The sequence below is a fragment of the Ceratosolen solmsi genome, unplaced genomic scaffold, assembly GCF_000503995.2.
Source record: "Ceratosolen solmsi marchali unplaced genomic scaffold, CerSol_1.0 scaffold10, whole genome shotgun sequence".
NCBI lineage: Eukaryota > Metazoa > Arthropoda > Insecta > Hymenoptera > Agaonidae > Ceratosolen > Ceratosolen solmsi.
In genome coordinates this window covers 1,063,571-1,085,829 of record NW_011948412.1, presented here as the reverse complement: position 1 = coordinate 1,085,829, position 22,259 = coordinate 1,063,571, and the positions used below count along the sequence as shown (strand labels likewise).

General features: G+C 25.2%; 2 protein-coding genes across 2 annotated transcripts; one reads left to right on the top strand and one right to left on the bottom strand.

The window, feature by feature from the left end:
• The first annotated feature begins 8,890 nt into the window (after window positions 1-8,890).
• Window positions 8,891-12,365, top strand: Sas-6 (Spindle assembly abnormal 6). Its single transcript, XM_011498345.1, has 2 exons — window positions 8,891-9,351; window positions 10,464-12,365. Exons 1-2 carry the CDS (start codon window positions 9,160-9,162, stop codon window positions 12,273-12,275), a joined length of 2,004 nt encoding a protein of 667 aa, XP_011496647.1. The 5' UTR covers window positions 8,891-9,159; the 3' UTR covers window positions 12,276-12,365.
• Window positions 12,366-16,646: 4,281 nt separating this feature from the next.
• On the bottom strand, window positions 16,647-21,434 carry Plekhm1 (Pleckstrin homology and RUN domain containing M1). Its single transcript, XM_011498235.1, has 3 exons — window positions 20,992-21,434; window positions 18,146-19,720; window positions 16,647-16,947 (listed from the first exon to the last, which is right to left on the bottom strand). Exons 1-3 carry the CDS (start codon window positions 21,328-21,330, stop codon window positions 16,783-16,785), a joined length of 2,079 nt encoding a protein of 692 aa, XP_011496537.1. The 5' UTR covers window positions 21,331-21,434; the 3' UTR covers window positions 16,647-16,782.
• Between the last annotated feature and the right edge of the window lie 825 nt (window positions 21,435-22,259).

The following is a 22,259-nucleotide window of genomic DNA, read 5'->3' as shown; positions in this document are numbered from 1 at the left end:
TATTTCTAAATATTTGAATTCTCAATTCTTTTTGATCGCTAAAACATCTAATTATATATAATAATATATGAAATCATTTAAAACCATACCATTTAACAACATTATATTTTATTAAAAGTTATATTACTCATTTATATAAATATTGCATTAAAATATTTTAATATTAATGATTTGCTGAAAATAAATTCAGAAAGTAATAAAAACTATTTCTTTATGAAATATAATTTTAAAATGATATAAATTCAGTTAATTCAAATATATTTTACACGTTCAAACGCAAATAAAACTGTTAATTATTTTTCTATGTTTTTGCAAATTTGTTATTTCTAATAATAGTTAATATAATTGAAAGACGTATTCAAATTGTTCAATAACAAAATAATTTCATTGTAATTAATAATACAAAACTCATGAATTTGTTATATAACAATTCATTAAATAATATTAATTTTAAATAAGTGTTTCTGATTTAAATCTCTAAAGTATATATTTTACAAAGGTTTGATTAACAAATTAGTTAGCAAATTTGTATAACATACATAATCCCTTTACAAGTGTTTATTAATTATTGGTACGTAAGAATTGAATAAAAAAACAAGAAGAAAGAAAAATCGGAAGTCTCGTTTCAATTTGACCTTGGCTTTTAAGAATTTTTTTTCTAGTAACATAAACCAATTGAATATAAGCAATAAAGAAAGGGAAGATGGAGCAAAGATGAAACTGAACGCCCGATCACCTGAGCCACGTCGAAGAACGAAGTTATTCCAATGGCGAGTGAAATGAAATTGTAGTGTTAGCTCCGGGATTTCAAAGAGATCTTCTTTATTTGAAAAGACCAGGTATAGTCCGATGGGGAAAAGACGCGTGTAGTGCTTTCCTCCCTCAGTTTCTTTTCGCCCAACTATCCAAGCATCGATCCTTCTTTGACATGTTTGCGGAGAAGCAAAGATTTTTTTCATAGATTTTTTTATTTTAGAAACCTTCTATTGGTAGGGCATAACAATGCATTCCAAGGCGTATGTCTATGACTTGTGCAAGCAGCACTGCACTATCGATGGCTAATATGTAATCGACAACTATAATGACCTACTTTCTCAGAATCGTTGCTTTTTGAATATAACATATCAACATATTAAGTGCAGAGGTAAACGACGTAAGCAATGCAAACGACGACATTAATATATAGGAATAAAAATGTGGTGTTACCACCAGTGCTATTTATTTCGAAAACAAAATATATTTGATAGTATACATTTTTTTGTAACGAATTAATAAATGGAGAATAAAATTTACAATGCTTGAATAAAAAAGGCCATCGATTTTTTAATTTGGTCAACATATTTTTTTAAACACTAAAGTTTGATCTAAGATGGTATACAATTTGAAAATATTACTAAATATTTATTTTAAATATTTATTCTAATCATTATAAAAAATTTGAATTATTCTACGTATTTACTTAGGTGTTGATAATTAAAATCTTCAATTCTTGAAATGTGAGATATAGTTTAAAATTTATTAATTTTTATCAATATTCTATTTCATATTAAATTGAAAAATTTTAATTATTTTTTATTCATATTATAATTTATTTAATATTTATACACATATATAAGTAAATATACAAAATATATAATAAAGTATAAAATGAAGAATTTGATGCTCGTTAGGAATAATAAGAACCTTAAAAACTTTGAACATAAATACACGAAGTATCAGCTACTTACTTTTTACTCAATACATTTATAATTTTATATTAAGATTGTTATGAAAAGTATTCAAAATATAAACATATATAAAATATGGAGTAAATTATATAGACCAAATAAACAGAATAATATGAATAAAATGCAAAGTGAGAGAGAAAAGAAAAACTTATACCCGAGAAAAAAAATTATTGTACGAAATTAGGTAAGAATTTATTGAACTTTCAGTAGTTATTTTATTTAATCCGTACCAAATTCAATAAAAATAATCTACAATTATTTGAATTAATTTATGCTATTTGTTAGTTCACATATTTAAAAGTTACTATTAACCTACAAAATGAAAATGCGATGCAAACGAAACGAATTAATAAGATTTTATCATAAAAACGATATGTATTAAAATTACAATAGACCATCAATTGCAATAAAATGTTAATAAGATATCAATTTTAATTATATTTATTTTAAAGTAACCAAACAATCGTTTTAATTTTAATTCTCTCATCCTTTCATTCTTTCATAAATAAAAAAAAACCCTTATGCTTAGATTATTACAAACATGTATTATTTTATTTAATAGTTGCCTACTATCTATATGGGTACATTATGACAGTTTAGAAAGAGAAAACTAGAAAAAAAATTCTTAGTTATATAGCATTTACGATTCTTCCTATTTAAAATCTAATTTATCCTGGAGATAATTTTAAGCGTCCATAAATCATGACGAATACGTTTTTCATTAAAAATACTTGAAATACACTGTTAGACAATAAATAGGAAACAAAAAATGTCACACTACGCAAGATTAGCTAATGTTCAAAGCATTTTGGTAAATACTAAAAATCAACAAATTCTTAAATTTTATTCAATTTGGTTATACATGATTATCGAAGAGAATTATAGAAGAGTCAAGGCAATTTATTACTTACATCGTAGCACTATTTACTATTTATATTGTATTATTTCTATTTATATAATCAAACTGAAGAACACTGCGATTTAAGGAGACACTGAGAACACTGGCTTTTTGACTAAGATAATATAAAATCCATCCACGATAGTTCTGAAATATTCAAATGTACAAATATCCAAGTTTTCTTTCATATATGTATACGTACATATTAATATAAATATCGTTTTATATATTTAGCTTTAGTTCAGATAATCTAGCAGAAAAGCAAATTATTTTATATTTGAAAATATTTTTTTTTTCTATATTAGGTTAAAAAGTTAATTTTTTGGAATATAAGAAATAACTTTTTAAATGCTTATTCAATGTTTAACAAAATTAACGACTCTCATAAAATCAAGCTTCGAGTAGTTATAACATATTTATACATAATACAAAGTATGCATATAATTTGTGTTTTTTATGAGAATAACTTATTTTTTTAATAAAATTTTTTTGTTACTATATATTTGTAATTTTTATCACATTAAAAAGATCTATTACAATTATATTTACAAAATACAAAGTAATATTTTCTTTTTCTACATTCTTCTTATTTACATCCGATACAAAATATTTGGCTACAATGTAAAAAATTGCAGAAACTTGTTGTATTTCTTTTTTCCATATTACGAAAATAAAACTTTGTCATCTTCATTAATTTTTTTTATATAATTTCAAACATTAGTAAATATATTAATGACTTTTTGTTTGGTTATATAAATCGGCGAATAATTTCAAATTTAATAAATTTGAATACTCGTGGAACAAAAAATATATAATTTCATTATGTAAGAAAGAACTAATGTAAATAATTGAAGGATTATTAATTTATTACTAATTTATTTCATTCGAAATGTAAATGGAAAATTTTATTATTACCATTAGTTCAAACATACTACTTTTAATTGTATTTGAATACCAATATTACATACTTTAGATTCATAAATAATTGAATATCTAATTACCCCTATAAAAATTTTGTAAATTCGATATATACAACGATACTATGATAAATTACAATTTTCTATTTCGTGTAGCCTATTATGAACTTATAATAATTAATGAATGGTCCTTTTCTGCAATACATGTTCTGCCTTATTTTACTAAAAAATTCGGATATCTTCTGGATATTTGGCAAATCTTACTTTTCTTGATACATTAATGACATATAAAACAAGCTAGAACGAAAACCCATTATCATCTGGCATTTTATTTTATACACTGAAATTTCAGTGAAATGCAAACTAAGTTTCATGATGTCTCCCCATTCACGATTATTTTCAAATATATTCAATGAACGCAATTTTATTACTTGACAGAATACATAGTATATCTCCCTCCACCCACGCACTTTAAAATAAAAAAGAAAAGAACGGGTTACATTTTGAATATGATCGGGTAAGTATAAAAAAATGCAGTGTAATTGAACACCAATCGTTAAAAAAAAGGAAATGACATGATATATTTAATAATTAATAAAGTATAGAGTAAATGTGTTTTATATAAAATAAAAACAATAAATCCTTTAATGAATACGTTATGTATTTATAAGAATATATTTTTAAATATTCTTACGTTTATGTACCGAACATAACTTTTTAAATTTGAGAAATAATTAATGTATATTAATTTCAAATGAATCAACCTTTATATAGTTATAACCTATTTCAATTATACTATACATAAATATTATATATATCTATATATTTGTATATATTTTTATATATATTTATATAATCGAAATTGTATTTATTCGTGATATCTCTAAATAATTATAAACAATTTGATAAATATTACACCACTTTTGTTTTTTACTCTATATTAAAGACATTGAAATAAGAGAAAGTGTCAAAAAGTCTTCAAAATTAAAATTTTAAATACTTTATTCGTAATAATTCATAGGAATGTATAGCTTTATTGTTAGCATTCAAGATTATAATATACTATTTATGTTAAAAATTTAATTTATACCATACATTTATATTAATTATTTGGATCGTATATAAAAAAAGCTACTGTATTTCATATTAAAATATGGCAATATTATAAATAATGCAAATATTTGTAAAAAAATTATTGTCAGAGATTAAAATGGTAGAATGATTTAGAAGTATAAAAAAAATATATATATTTCAATAAAATCATTTTGAAAAACATAATCAATTTATTAATACATTTTTTCTAGTCTGGATCAAGAAATAAGATACAAATAAATGTTTAATTTACTTTGTTACACAGTAATAATTTGATAAAAGAATTTATGACATAATTATTGCAAAACAGAATAGAACAGAAATCACAATTGTACATGATCATGACTTCGTTTATTGGGTATTATGAAAATAAATATATTTAAAAATAAATTCTATTTAGATTACAATTTATAGATTTATTTATTCTGCAAAAATTATAAATTAGATTATCAGTTTTATTTATGAATAATATATTTATTGAATAATTGTAGTTGGAAGGAATAGTATTTATATTCAATAATACTTTTATAAACTTAAGCTATATAGAATATATTAAAAATATTTTTATTTAAAAATAATAATAAAATACTAAAATAATTCTAAAAATAAAATTTTTAATTTTACAACTATACTTTGGATATATTTGTAAAATTTTTATATTTTAATAATACTTATAAACGTATACTTATACATTATAAAATTAAATACTTTTATTTTATGAAGATTTGTAAAAAATAAAATTTAGTAGTTATTCTTTATACAAATATCAGTAACAATATAATCATGAAAATACTTTTACACAAAGCATACATTTTGGATTTACAAAATACAAATGTTACCTAATCATTTTGTAAAAAAAACTTTCAACAAATTTTAATAAATTATTCATTTTTGATATTACGATTTATATTTTTCAATTTCTTATTGCAGATCTTTTCTCTATATCCTCTATAATAATATAAATGACAAAGTAGAAATTAATTATCATGTACATTGTTCTATTACTCCCGTATTATTTGAAGTTATTTAGTATTTTTATTTATATTATATTATATTTAATATATTTAATATATTTAATATATTTAATATATTTAATATAATATATTAAATTATAATATATTATATATCTATAATATCTTTATCAATATATATCATAAACGTACTCCAATTTTGGTAAAATTGAATAAATCATCCTAAGCACTACGGCGTTAAAGAATTGTAAATATAATAGGCGGCGAACAGCGTGTTCATAACCCCAAAAATGCATCTGAATATTCATTCAACTCAATAAAAAAATTAAATTATAATTAAACATCAACTTTGTATTATTTTGGAAAATGGAATCTCACCTAAGTTTCATATCCAGTTGACGTTAATTGTCGGTTCGTTGCCTATCTTATAATGAAATAAAATAGTGCTTCATCGATTCACGCATTCAACATATTCACTAATTCGAACAACGTTAGGCTTATGAAAAAAATAAATATAATGATATTAATTTGCTTATAAATGGGGACATATGTAAATAATAACGGTATAAAAATCACAAACACTACACTTCTCAAATTTCTAGACGTAAAACCTATAATTCTCGCTCTATGAAAGATTTATTTTTATTTTCATGTTATATACACTATATATTTATAAACCATATGCGTCCATATACACAAATTTGACACTTCTTTACAAATATATTTTTAATACAAATGGTATGAAAATTAAAAACAACATATGGGTTACAAGTTATCTTAAAAAAAAAGCGCGCGCGATTATTCACACCAACGAATTTTATGATTTATCGTGGCCAAGGAAATATTAAAACAATGATAGGTATCTATACGTGATACAGACAAAAAAGAAAACTAGCGCCATCTCTTAGTTATATTCATTTGCCTGAATTGACGTCGATAATGGACGAAATATTCGTTATTTGTTAACGGCAATGTGCGTATAATTATTTACATTATAGTATTATTATATAACCTCTCATATTTAACTCATATCTCATATCTCAACTTTTTTTTAATTAAGTAAATTATGTATGCGATTATTTTAAACTTTAATATTTTTTTATGATGAGAATATTTAAAAAATGATAAATATTTTCTTAAATAAAGTGATTTTGTTTTTAAATAATAACTATAATTTAATTGATTTAAAAATTTTTAATAAGATATACTCGATCAAAAGAAAAAATTTTCTATTACTTCTTACGAATAATAGAAAAAATATTTCAATCGTATATTTTATTAAATATCAATGTATTAATTCATCAAAATTAAGATTACTGATAAAATATTTTAATTATAAAAACGATGGAATAGTCGATTATACACAATTAATTTTTTTCATAAACAACTGTTTGTCATTTAATAGATAATTTAATATTGATAAAGTTTTTCAGAGTTCATACTATTGGTTATATTAAAAAATAGTTTAAATTTCCGATTAAATTTCCAAAAATACATATGCCATCATATAGTGAAGAGTTATGTAATGAAAAATACGTTACATCTTATAAAATAAGTACCATTTCTGCAATTAATATAAATTATTATATATTACCAAACAATAAATAACCTTTTAACCGAAAAAAAAATTTTATTTTTGAAAACAGTAACGACTACCATATTTTTATTTAGTTATATATAAACTAAACCTATGAAATTATCTATCTATTAATCATATTATTAATTATCTATCAAATTATCAAATTGTCTATTAAAATTATGAATTAGTAAGACCAAATTTTTTCTAATATAATATGCAAATATTATGTATTTGTATTAAATTTTATTTATAAAGTTTAATAGATTTGTAATAATATAGTAATTTTGAATAATTATATGAAAATTGTCCATTAATATATGGCTTTTTAATTTAATACGCAAGAATTATTTACAATATTGAATAAAATGCTACTTCTATGTTGTGATGCTTAATTTTTTCTTAAAAATTCGTATTATAATAGATTGAGAAGTTTCAAATTTTTGTATAATTTAAAAATATCATTGTAATTAATAACAACGTAATACATGTAATACTGAAAATTCTAAATAATTATAATAATGAATATTTATGAATATTTTAATTCTTTAAAAATACAAACAAAAACAAATATTTAGCGTAATTTCGCTAATTCAATATTTTAGTAAATATCATGTAAGAAATATTAATTTATTTAATTTTACTTTGCAATGAGGTTAGAAAATTTTTTCCAATAAAGAAAACAACGCCGTTTGTTTATTCAACAAGTTAATAGACTTAAAACAATAGGTATCTCATGATATTTTTTTATAATAATAATAAATGTTGCATAAACATTTATTGTGCGTAATCATAGCTGCAAATATGTCGATAAAAATTATAAAAACCGACAAACTTTTGTGCTCTGTAGACAGTTGGAAAGTATTACATATAATATACGTATATATACCAAATATGGCATAGAAAAAATAAAAAAAAAAAATAAAAAAACTTGTAGAGAAACACTTAAACCGAAATACTAAATTTTTCTATATATATATATATATATATATGGACTTATATATATATTATAAAATTTATAGAATTTAAAATTTATAGAAAATTTATAGAAAAATGTATAGACATACAAATGGCTTTACGCATAAAATATCATATTACCTACCTTTTATATTATATTAATCACCTTTCTTACGAGCGCTGTAAAAAACAGTAGGAAGAACAGAAAATGAGTAAAAAATGCACCAAGACTACTTATTCTTAACTTATGTTCATTATACCTGGTTTCATCTTTTAAAAGCTAGCGGAATATTGCAGCCAATCGGAACGAAACCATATTGCGCAAACTCGTGATAAGGAGCTGAAAACGACGGTCGGTAATGTTACCACATTAACATAGGACATGAGCCCGTAGAGGGTGAATGCGCGTGTGAACACGCGTCTGAGAACGGCGTGCGTGACAGCGAGGGTGAGGGAGAACAACGAGGAAAGGGAAAAGAAAAACAAGTTGAGCGCTGTTCGTAATACCCCAAAGATAATATAGTACTACGCGTGTGGTTAAGGTGCGGAACTAGGAGAAAGGTGGTATCGCGCATTAGCTGGCTTGCGTTAAGCCTTGAAGAAAGAAAGAGAGAGAGAGAGAGAGAGAGAGAGAGAGAGAGAGTAGATAGAGAGCGCTAGAAAGCAATAGACAAAAAAGAAATAGGGCTGGATATAGGAGGTGTAGGCTACAATAGTTAAACGCGGATGCGCACGCGACAAAGTCTAGCACATCTCGGGTACACGAGACTCATCTTCCAGGTTTACGTCGATCTCGTTTGTCATCATCTAGGTGCAACTTCATCCAAGGAAAACCGCTCGAGAGGCAAACGGAATGCCGTCATGAGAGGCAAGTCACGGCCCGGTCGCGTGAGAGGCGCATTGCGTCAAGAAGCAGCAGTAACGGCATGCGTAAAACGCCCGTGATGAGAGCCCGAAGACCGCGCGAGCCCTGAGAGTACGCGTCATCGAGGAAGCCTCCTGGCCAGTCGACACCGTAGCCATGAATTTTCTCAACACGATCGCTATCGGCGCGGTCGCCGGCTCCGACTCGGCCCTTCAGCTCAACAATGTAGAGATCATTTATTCAAAAGTGCAACGAGTTTACTTTAAGCCCCAGCATAAAGAGGAAAGACAGAAGGATCTAAGAGTCAACGTCGAAATACACGCGGGCCTTAGTCCCGTCTGTCGTAAGGTAAATTCAACGGCTTTTCTCCCTGACCATTGCTATAATTTATAACCTCACTTTTTCTGTCTCTCGTACGCCCCACTATTCATCCTCTCTTTTCTCCCCGCTAACTTGCTGCTCTTGTTCGGTCCCATATTTGTCGTTTTCAAGACTCCCCTACCTCGCTCACGACATCATTCTGTCTTTATCTGACACATGATCCGTTACTTAAATTTGTTTTGTTGTCTGTAAACAAAATTCAAGAAACTAACGTCTGTTTATGACGAGACATTTGTTTAACTTATTGATGCAAATCTTGAATTAAAATAGTTAATTTAATTTTGTGTTTAATAAAATGAAAATTAAATTTTCATTATTGCCCATTCCATATTAGCTAACATGGAAAATTATAATTAAAAATTTAAGAAATAATTTCTTTACAAATTTCTATTAAGTTTAAATCGAAAATTTTATTGATTTTATATGCATTTTTTTATCAATTAGTTTTTAAAATAAATTTCAGATATAAATTTAAATAAAGTTTATATTAAGCGTACAATAAATACATAAAAATGGATAATAAATTATTTATTTTATTATAATAATAATTCATAACAATTTTCAATTATTTGAAACTTAATATTGTGATACCTTGAAACCATGTTTGTTGCATGGTTGTAAGCACTTTGTTGTAAATTGAGATTTTATATAAAAAATTCATAAATTATCTTTCATATTTAAATACATATAACTCAAATTTGCCATTATATATTTTTGTATTAATTTTATAAGAATTATAAAAATAAAATTTTAAATAAAGTTTTAGATTTTAAAAATAATTCTTATCTTAATATTGGCTATATTTTTATTTTAATAGTATGAAGTATATTTATAATGAGTCTTAATTATATAAATTGATTACAATTTACATAATTAAAGTACTATGATAATTTGCTTTTTTTTTTTTAAATTTTATGTTAAAAAATGATTGAAAATTGTAATGAAAATATAAATTTTATTTTAATTCTTAAATATTTTAGTAAACATTTTGAAGTAAAATATTATTTTATAAACGCAAATACTTTCAAAATATTAATAAATCTTGTTAATTAAAAATAATTTTAATACTTATTTTTCAGGCTCTTTGTGTTCTCCTGTCAGATGATGATGATCCATGTTTTTTATATTCTTTGTTTATCACAGATGATGATTTTAAAGTATTAAAAGCCCAACAAGGCCTTCTTGTAGATTTTGATAATTTTACAACTCAGTTGATATGTTTACTGGAACAATGCCAAGTTCCAGTTGCTAGTTTACCTAAAACAGCAAAATTTTTATTGCTTTTGGCTGAAGAAGGTGGAGATTGGAGTTTTCAGTTAGTAGAAACCAATAAAATTAAACATCTTTGCCATTTAAGTCTAAATATTGCACCAGCCACTGATGCAGATTTAAAGACACATATGGCTATGAAAATAAAAGGTTTAAAAGAAAGCATAATGCAAAAAGACAGAGATCTTATGAACTTAGAAACAAGAATGTCCGAATGGAAAAATAAACTGGAATCAAAATGTAAAGATTTAGAGCAATATGAACAAAAATGTATTACTGAAAAGACACAATTACAAATGAGTCTTTCTCAACAAGTTTCATTAGAGAAGGACAGGCTAGTACAAGCAAGATTGGAGTGGCAAAATCAAACTGAAAAGGAAAAAATGGAATTTGAATATAAACACAGTGAAATAATAAAGCAATTGCACACTGAAGTTGCTGAACTAAGAATACAAAACTCAAGTTATAAAGATAAGCAGTCATTATTGGAAGCAACTAATAAGGAGCAGTTAAAGCAACTTCAAGAATTAGAAAAAGAACTTAATATGTTACAACGCGATTTTTCTACAGTAAAACATCAAAATGTAAAGCTTAATACTGATTTCCATGAAAAGGATAAATTAGTGAACACACTTTCCACAAGAGTAGCAGTTCTTGAACAAGAATTAAAGGATAAAATAATATTAATCAATAAACATACAGAGATGATAAAGAATATAAAGGAAAGCAAACAAAGACTGGAAGAATTGCTTGCCGAAAAAGAAGCACAATTGCAACGAAAACAATCATCTTTAAAGAATTTGGGTGACGAACTCGTAAAGGCTAATGAAATTTTAAGTAAGTTGCAAAATGAATTAACATCGACCAAGTCAAAACTAAAATTACGAACAAGTATAGCTCTTGAGCAGGAGCGACTTTTAGATAGCAAACAAAAAGAAGTTGGTCAGTTAGAAAGTAAAGTGGATACATCTGCCAAAGAAAATCGTGAAGCTAAAGCAAATATCGATGATTTGAAAGAGCAGTTAAAGGCATTACGAAGTCAGTTGGAAGAAAAGGAAAAAACAATTAAAAATAACGATAATGTCATAAGTTGGCTAAATAGAAGGTTAGCTGATGTGCATTCACCTATTCAAAGTGTGACAGCAACTACTTCTGTAACAATGCCACAGTCTATGCAGTTGACTCTGCCCAGGACAAATAAATTTATGCCTAATAGATTTGAGACACGAACTCCAGCACCTAGTACATCTCAACCTGTGTCACTCTCTGGTCTTCCTCTTAGAAATCCAATTGTACAAAACCCAAACATTAATCAAACTTCTAGGACTTGTGGTAGATCAATGGGTGTTGGAATTACTGAAAATTCACCTGGAATAAATTTCAAAACAGGACAGATCTCTAACACAAGCACACCAGTTGAACGAGCCAATTCGCTAAGTAAAATATCAAGTGCTAACTCAGTACCAGCTATCATTGAGAACAATAACGTGCCAGCTCCAGCAATGAATGGCATCAAACCAAAAAGTGTAGGTAGTTCTTTACAGGGTGGCTTAAGACGTGTAGTACTAGATAAACCTTTATTGCCTTCGGCCTACTTTCCTAAAACTTTACATAATCAATGACAACAAAAAAATAAGGTTCACCTTAAAATTTAAAAAGATATTTATCTTTTATAGTACCTACAATAGACTATCTTAGATGTAATGTTGCTAATAATGTGCATTACAACGAAATGTTAATACTAAAAGTAGCTTATAAATTCAAATTTTAATGTGATAAAATTAGATATTTCAACATATTTTATATTATTAATTAATTTTTAGATTTCTGCTATTTTTATTTACTGAGAGTGTGTAAATAAAATTTCAAATTGATAGTTTGTCTCCATTAAAATTAATAAATTAAAAAAAACATTTATAATATAACTGGATATAGTAAAATACATTTTATTTGTTATAGTTTTGTTTTATACATAAAAAATGATACATAAAGATTTAAAAGTAATATAATTACTAATTATACTATTACTCACACTCATTTATAATGTATGAACCAATCTATTATAATTGTTTGCCATATAATTTGAATATCTTAAGCCATGTGTAGAAAACAAAATTCTAATTCATTTGACTGTTCAGTAAATTATGATACATTTCACTTTTACAGTAAAATTTGAAACATTAAAAAAATTTCTGATAAAGAGATTAATAGCACATCTTTTGGACTACGAAAATATATTTATAAAATTTTAATATATTCATTAGGCAATTGAAATTACATAAGTATTTTTGATGTTCAATTACTAAATGTTTATTTGAATTAAATAGAACTTTGTAAGTGAGTACATAAATAAGAAATTAATTAAAGAAGTAGAAAAGTTTAAGAATCTGATGGGTGAACAGCGAATTATCACCATAAAGATACTAATAAATCTTTTCAATTCCAAATCGTACATCATAATATGCATAATAGTATAATTATAGAAATAACAAAAAATTTCTTCTAATATTCTTCTAATATTAATACTGCAGTCCAAGTTGTTTAGTACCCATATATAGAATATACATACATTCATACATAAATATGTGTGTGTGTGTGTATATATATATATATATATATTAAATATCATTCTACAAACCTATAGCAAATGATTTACTTTTGATATTGATTCATATTTTAATATGAATGATTTTCTACTATAGCAATATTCGAATTCTGATATATTAGATATTCAAATTTACATATCAGTTATGATTATTATTAATCGAAGAAAAAAAATGGTTTAAAAAATTATAACATAATCTTTAACTGTTATAAATTTCAACTATTGTTTTTATTTTATATATTGAGTTGCGCTAAAGTTCGTCACTATTTTCAATAATATAAGTATGACTGATAAATATGAATTTAAAAAAATCCTCATAAAATCGTATTGTTCAAGAGTAATTTAATATATACTTTAATATGATGTAACTGTTGATTGCAATAATTTGTTTGAATACTTAATTGGTATTTTTGAAGTTGAATAGATAGCAGTCAATTTTAAAGAATTTAATAACAGAATTTATGTGTTATGTTTCCAAATTTGCAAATTAAAAATCTATTAACAGATTTTTCCAGGTATCAATGATAAAAACAATTTTATAATGTTATACATTTATTTATACAATAATTTATTTTTAGTTTAACATTTGAAAACATTTATTTCTTATTTTTATACCAGAATAATACAATTTTTACTTTCTTGGTTTATACATATATATATGTTTATATTTATTCACTACTTGATTCTTTATTTATATTTTAGATTGAACATAATGCAATTATATAATATGACTACTTATAAGATCAAAATGTAATGTATTGTGAGAAGATCATAGTAATACAAGTTTCTTTCATGATTAATTTTTGACTGTCAGTATACAATTTCGCATTCTTTATACACTCTTGAATTTGAATTTTACCGCACGTATAATAAAATCGGCCATAACACTCGGTTGCCTTATTAACTATTTCTCGAATGTAATTACGAATTCGAGTAACATCATTTTGTGATTTATTACCTTTGTTTTGTTGGTGTTGTATTATCTAACTAAAATAATATATTATTAGATTTTGTACCAAAATCTAGGAATGTTTTGAAATCTGAGTCAAATTTTTTATACTGCATTTACTATATTTTTATTTTGTTTAATATCAAGAAACATTGAGTTTAATACTATTTTTTACTAATACAAAAAAATACGTACTGACAAACTTGTGAGGTGGTCGCTTATCCATTATATTTCACATAATAGACATCTTATCAAATTTAAAATGACAAAATTTGCCTTATTGACATTACTTAAAGATATTCAATTGGATGCCTCTTAATTATTATTTTATTTAAGTGTTGTGCATGTAGAGTAAAGTTCTGAACTCGAAAATGAACAGTTGAGCTATGTTACTGATTATGTGCTAATAAGCAAATACTCCTCAAGTTTAATCTTTGACGAACTTAAAACAACATTGATAGTAAATATTAATTTTTCACAAAATGCAATTATCTTCATCTTAATCATGAAGAAATTTAAAAATAACATGTACAGAAGAAAGCTAGTCTTTATGTGTATGCATCAATTGGTATAGTTTACTGTAGCCAAGAATGTTATCATCTAATAATCGATCTTAAATTTGAGACATCAAAGTGTCGTACAAATAATATTTTTGTCAAAATGCTTATTAAAAAAATATTAAGAAACAGTTATTGGAGCATTATATACATCTATTATGATCTCTATAAATATAACTAACCGATGGCTTATCTCATTAACTCGAGTTTAATATTCGAGTATATTTGAAATAAATTTTTCAAAAACATTAAGGTGATTACCCATGCAATTCACGGTAAAAGAAATTATTCTGTAACTACCGTGTTTGATTGTGATAAAACTGTTATTGCTATATAGTGATGTCTTTCTGTTCAGATCTAATAAAAATCTAAATTTATCAATATATCATTAATTGAACATAAGAAAAAAATAATAAATTTTAGATTTTCGTATCTACGTGTTCAATTTGTATAAGGAAAATATAATGCTTGATGTACATATATGTAGGTTTTTAAAATTCTTAAAAATTTATTAAAATATTCTTTGCCCTAATGATTTAATTGATCAAAGTAAAAGTTATTTGAAAATATATAAATCTCTATTAAATGCACTAAAAGTATTTAAATTTATTTTTAAATAAATATATTTTGCAAAATAATATTACTTCAAATTAAAGTAAGAAACTTGTTAACAATTTTAAAGTTTTAAGGTATTATAAATAAAGTAAAATATTTTAATTACTATATTTCGAATAATATTTTTCAAATATATCGACACACAAAGTTGTAAATTGAAAACAAATCATTAATAAAATAAATAAAAGTATTATTTATAATTAGTATCCTAGAGGAAATATTACACTTTTGGGATCTTTATGGTTTATATTATTTTTTAAAAATGTGACTGAACAATTAAAAATATATTTATTTAATAAAATTTAATAGAATAATATAATAGTTTATTTTTCCTAATTAAGAATGTTGAATGATTTTAATAGTTTAAACTATATTTTTAAGTAATAGATATAATTTCAATTTTGAAAATTTTGAAAACCTATAAATATTTTTTTTAATTTAAGGTGAACTCTAAATAACAACATTAAAAGAACTAGTTTTATATACTGCAAAGCTTGATAAGAATAATTATTTGTAATTATTAAATTGTTTATAATATTTCTTATTTAACAAACACAAGAGTACAAATGTGTAAACAACTAAGAGGATCTTAAATAGTTTGTGAAAGGTATACTTTCATGCCTATTTAACACATTATAATTAGTTTTTAGTTAAGTATACAAAAGAAAAATAATATTGTATAAATTTATGTAATTTTTACTGTATTTTTATATTATTTTAATTGTAAATTAAGTAAAGTAAAGAATGAGATTATTTGAAACTTAAGAAAAAAGAGAGGCATTTAAATATTGTGTGTAGTCTAATTGTAGATTTTATATTTTTTTATCTTACTGATAATAAATCGTAAGGTGAAGTGGATTAAGTACCTGGCTAAACAATTTTCAAAATTATCAGTAATGAATAATTTAAAAGAAAATAAATCTGAATGGAAAAGAATGTATTGATTGAATTTTGAGTCAATTATGCTCTCTAACTTCTTGTTTGGAACAACAGTATTAATTATAACATTCAGTATAAATACAAAAAAAAAAAAAACAAATCTAAAAAAAATGACTATTGTAATAAACAACCGTGTCTTTTTATTACTTTTGTACATAAAATTAAAATAAATATACAAAGTTAATCGATAAAAAAGTCTATCTATTTATATAATTAACCTGTGTTATTCATAAACGACTATTATATATTTTGTTTATTTCATGTTAATTAATATCTAAATTAAAAATCTTCAAAGCATCATCCTTTGCAATGTTAATGACGGAAAGGTATTAATAAAGTGTTTTACATTGGCAAGCTATTTAATATTAATATGATATGTGAATAATATACTCTTTGTACAATAGTACATTATTCTCATTTTTTGTTTTTGAATACTGCTATTGTAACATAATCCAAGGATATGATCAAGTTGTGGCGATTGTTGGTGATAATGTAGCTTCACTACAGATGTCAGGGCTTTCCATATTTAATAAAGGTAAATCCATTCGCTTACGCTTGCGTTCGCATTTTGGACAGGGTTTCTTTGCATTCAAACAATTTGAATGGAAAACTGCATTACAACTCCCACACTAAAATTTATTTAAAAATATTATATTTCATTAACTTTTTAATTACACAGAACAGTGATTAAAAATTAGTGTAGTTTAAAAATAAATGCACTTTAAAATCTATTTGAATTTTTCTAATTATTTTACAATTATATATTATTGTTTTTTAATAAAATATTTATCAATATAATAATAGTTTGCAGAATTCTTACGAAAAGTAAAATTTTTATTTTAAATATTTTAAATACATAAGTAATTTCATATAAGTATTAATTTTTGTAGTAAATTTAAGATAATCATTGTGTAAATGATTGTTTCTACTAGTTAATAATTAGTTAATTATTAATTTAATCACATATCACAAAATTGAAATTTCATTAAATTCACAATAATATCTATAATAGGCTATTATTTGTACAAATCAATAATATTGAAATACTAAGTACATTCATACAAGAATAAATTTAAAATATTTATTATTAAAACAAAACTTAATTAAAATTATTTTATATACATAATATTTTTTAATTTATTAAATTATCTAAATAATTGTAAAATAATTATACTTATTTTAATGGAATTTTTATAATAAAAATTGTTTACTACATTTTAATTTATTTTTAATTCTTATGAAATAACAGAAATTTGATTAAATCATATAAATAAAACGATATAAAATTATTTTACATAGTTAAACTAAGTTGTTTTATCTAATATATTTACAACTTAATGATCTTTAAATTGCTGCAGTTTGACATATCAATTTAAAATATTGTTTAAAATAATTTTAAAAGTATCATTAGTGAAGTGTAGAAAATTAAATACAGCATTTACAAGCAATTAAATCAAGAAATATTTATATTACTGTAAATTGTTGATTGCTCTATATTTTAATCGAGTGGGTGTATTAAAATGACATTAATTACTGTATAAAGTATAATGTATAGTGTATAATGTATATACACTAAAGTAATCAGCAATTTTTAAATCTATTGTTAAATATAAAAATATTTATAATATATGCTTTATATTATAAAAAATATAAAGAATTAATTTAATTAATTAATTTTCTTTATATTGAAAATTAAATATAATTAATACACTTCCTTTAACTTTAATGGACAAATATGTTGTGCTTTATCTATTTGTATATAAAATATAAGTCAACTTAGAAGTATAATTTTATCAAGTGATAAAAATAATCTCGAAGAACACTTACTCGGTAAGTAAATTGCGTATCAAACGGATAAATAACTTTTGGATTACTGCAGACCTCGCAAATGAATCCTTTCTGACTGCAAAGCCAACAGTTTAGCACATGATTTCTCGCAAACTCTACTACTTTTTGAAGATGTTGTGCCAGAGTTCCGTTTGGGATATCAGCAAGATCAGAAACAGAATATTGGTGAACATGCTCGTATAGATAATCTCTCGGTGTGACTTTCTTTTGAAATGATTCTATAATTGGCTCGCGACAAGTAAACAAATATGCTCTCAACAAATTTAGCTGGACCCTCAATGTCTGCAACTGCGCCATACAATCCACGGCAGAGTATATTTTTGGGTTGATAAGTTTTAGATCGAGCAAAGTTGAGCATTCAGTAAGGTATTTAGCAACCTTTATGCATACTGGATATTGCTTCAAATCCCAATTATGAATGACACGCGAGGGAATGAGATGTTCCTCAACGGCCATACAGTTGCAGCAAAAGTAATCGCCAGAGAAACAGCAAACGTTGGCTTTGCTAAAAGTCAAGCCGATCAATTGCCCGCACTCAAGGCAGTTATAGTTCTGGAGGTCAAGTCCCTTTTCCCGGGCGAGTATTCCTAATTGCTCGTCGAAGCTTCGTCTTTCATGCGGTTCTGCGTTGTCCATAATCGCCGATGTCACAGGCTCGTACACAGGGTATATCGCTAGGAGATCCTCTAGATTTGGTGTGTCATGACTTCCAGTGTGGTAGCTTTTGAGCAAAGCGTCATAGGTCGGACCCTCGATCGATGTTTGCGGACAATCACCAACCGAGTTCTTTGAAATTATCGACGAAGTCATGGATGATTCGCAATCTTCATTAGAAGTTGACCAGCCGAGTTTACCGATCAAAGAGTGACCGACAGTCGTTGACGTCGCTGCAATTGCCACATTATCGTTGCTCTCCTCTTCTTTGTTATCCTTACTTTTTTCGTGACTACTTTCTCTCGGAATATATTTAACAGCTTCTACCTCCATGACCGTTGTTCTATTAACTTCGGTGTCTTTGTTCGAACTAAAAGATGCTTGAGCAGATAAAGCTGTTTCGATATCAGCGACATCCAAATGATGTAATTTCTTTGCCAGCAGAACCCTTAACGAGTCGTCTTCCGAAAAGCCATTGAGATTATTTTGCGAAGAGCTAAAAGAACTAAAACTGCCAATTGAACTGGCTGTCTCGATCTCGTCTAGGCTATTTTCATTGTCAGCGCGCTCACTATTTATGGTCTTGGCGATGTCGACAGCACTGAAAATAGGACAGGACTTCATAGGGGGTGACCATATTGCAGCCATTAGTAGCGGGGTATTCGACCAGTAGTTCAAAAGGCTCGAGTTCATTACTAAATCAAAATGAATGTAATCGATGCTTTCGATCAGTCGTTGTGCAACTTCCAAAAGGTCTGCATCTCGGATAAAAGCGGCGCGAGAATAATAGGGTTTTAAGGCCGAATTGTCCCGGCGAATAGCCGCCAAGTAGCTGGATAAAAGACCCTCGTTCAGTGCTAGTCGAATCCAGGCTCGGCAGTAGCCAACTTCTGTTGTCAACTAAGAAGAAAAATTCAATTACATTTCATATTTAATTAAATTATGATTAATTTAATATAATATTTTAATTGATATATAATATACAATGTATAATATAAACAATGTTAAATATGATTTATAGTATGCCGGGTAATACGAATTCTAAAAAGTTACTTTTTTTACATTGAAAGCAGTATGTGTGTATACATTTGAAAAAACCACTCACATTTTTTCATTAAACAAATGTAATGTAAAAGCTTTAGAATACAGCTTATTTTCAAATTCAGTGTTTTGTGTAGAAAATATTTTCATAACGTATAATACAAATGTAATATAATTAATATATAATTATTTTCTTAAAAATTATTTAATTTATTTTAAGTTTATTTAAAATAATTAGAAGGTTATTATTACTTACTTGGTTTAATAAAAAAAATGTTCATAAAAAGAAAATTATTTACTTCGTCTGTTTCGATATATTAAATTTTGAACATTTATTAAAGATGATCAAAATCGATTTAATCATTTTAAAGATATATTTTTTACATTATATACAATTTATTAATAACAATTGTATGCATTAGACAATATGAATTTAACATTTTACTAAATTATAAAGTATTTATAATATACGTCAATTACATATTATATGTAACATTATAATATATAAACTAATAATAATTACATAGTGTACTTTATATACTCAAATTATAGATTCAATTTGTAAAGAATTTCATTCTAAATAATAAAACCAGGCTTTTCTACAATAAAAAAATTATTTATTTATTTACGGCTTTTATTTTATTTATCCATAATTTATATTCAATAATTTTGGTGATTTATGTTAATAGCTTTTTGAAAATATAATACTAAAAACTAATCTACTAAATAAATAAATTTGCCCTAATTTTATATTTCATATAAAGATTAAATTTAAAAATAACAATTCTTATAACAATAATTTTTATAAAAATAATTTTTCTAAAATTTTAAGACAAAGTATGCATGTCACTAAGCAGGATTTTTTTAAAAGCAAAACTACATATTTTAACAATTATTTAAATTTTCATTGTACAAAATTCCTCGAATTTTAATAGTAGAAACATAATGCAGTATAAACAATCTAATAAGTTGAATTCTATAAAAGAACAAAAAAGATTTTCAAACTAGAATATCCTTTCATTATTGGCTACAACACTCATTTACAATTAATATTTTAAAAAACAATTAGAAAGAGCAATAACTGAATAAAAGTTCGTCGAAGGACACAGAGCATTCATCGATTGACGAACCTGGCTAAAGGACTGGATTTGATCGATAATTTCTCTGTGGGAAAAGACGAGAAGTGGTCCCCAAAAGCTCGGTTGAGGCATTGCATCATAATCAGGCCCGCTGATAACCTCGGTAACGCGGTTCAAAAGACTATCCTTCAAGCCGTGCAGGAATATTGCCTCAAAGGCTGAACAAATAGAGAGTGCCTCGTCGCCGACCTTCAAGGCCGAGCTGTTTGGCAGTCCGGCAGCGCCCTGGATCTCGATGACTGTCGAATTGAGTTGCTGCTGAAGGGATTCACGAACTAGCATATTTTTCCGATTGGAGACAGAGTTGACGGTGCGCAGTAAAGAATTCATCTCACAGTTGTGGGTCTTTTGTTCTGTGAATGGATTGTCGAACACCTCTTGTTAGAAGCGTAACTTTCGTTGTACTTCTGCTGATGATACCAGATAAAAGTCTTATCATCCTGTTGCCACCCGCTGATCTGAATTAACAGGCTTAACAACATTTTTCTATATTATGTAATACACTGAATCTACAAAAGCTTATCTACTAATACATTTGCTTATTATCTTATACATAGTTTTATTTTCACTTGTATTGATTATAATAAGAGAGTGTCAATTCAATTAATATCAGTAATTATCTAGATAAATTGCTTATACTTACATTATTCAACATTATTTTTATGCTTAAATTATAAATGTATATCTATAGGTATAGATTAATAATTATTCATATAAATAAGGTTTTTTTTAATTACGCATATTAAATTATTTATATAATGGTTGATACAATTTAAAAAGCTTATCTGTTGCTTACACAATAGATTTTGCCTAAATAGAAAATTTTCAAATTAAAATTACAATCCATATTGATAAGATATCTATAAATTGAATGAAAAAATTTTAAGCTAATTGTATAAGGTAATATCCAAATTTATGAATTTTTATTAAGGTTTTCATCTTCAAAGTATAGACAAATTACTTTCTAATTTATGAATAAAATAGTACATTTTCTCTTTATATTATAATATAATATAGAAATAAATTATATATAAAAATTTAGCAATTGAAAATAGTATAAAAGTTTAAATTTCATATTTTGATGAAATTTAGTATACAGTATTGTTACTGTATAACAGTATTCTAATTAATTTTAATAATATAAAAAATGTATGTATTCATAATTTAATAATAATATTTCTATTAAAAAATATTCTGATATTATATATTTTTTTACAAATAATTATATATAAAGTAATTGTTTTATTATATTGATGATT

Bases quoted from the DNA above. Each gene is read 5' to 3' on its own strand.
- Plekhm1 (XM_011498235.1), bottom strand. From the start codon at position 21,330: ATGAATTCTTTACTGCGCACCGTCAACTCTGTCTCCAATCGGAAAAAT. The intron at 19,721-20,991 runs GTTCGTCAATCG...TTTTCTTCTTAG, and splicing joins AAATCCAGTCCTTTAGCCAG to TTGACAACAGAAGTTGGCTA. The intron at 16,948-18,145 runs GTAAGTGTTCTT...AATAAATTTTAG, and splicing joins ATACGCAATTTACTTACCGA to TGTGGGAGTTGTAATGCAGT.
- Sas-6 (XM_011498345.1), top strand. From the start codon at position 9,160: ATGAATTTTCTCAACACGATCGCTATCGGCGCGGTCGCCGGCTCCGAC. The intron at 9,352-10,463 runs GTAAATTCAACG...CTTATTTTTCAG, and splicing joins TTAGTCCCGTCTGTCGTAAG to GCTCTTTGTGTTCTCCTGTC.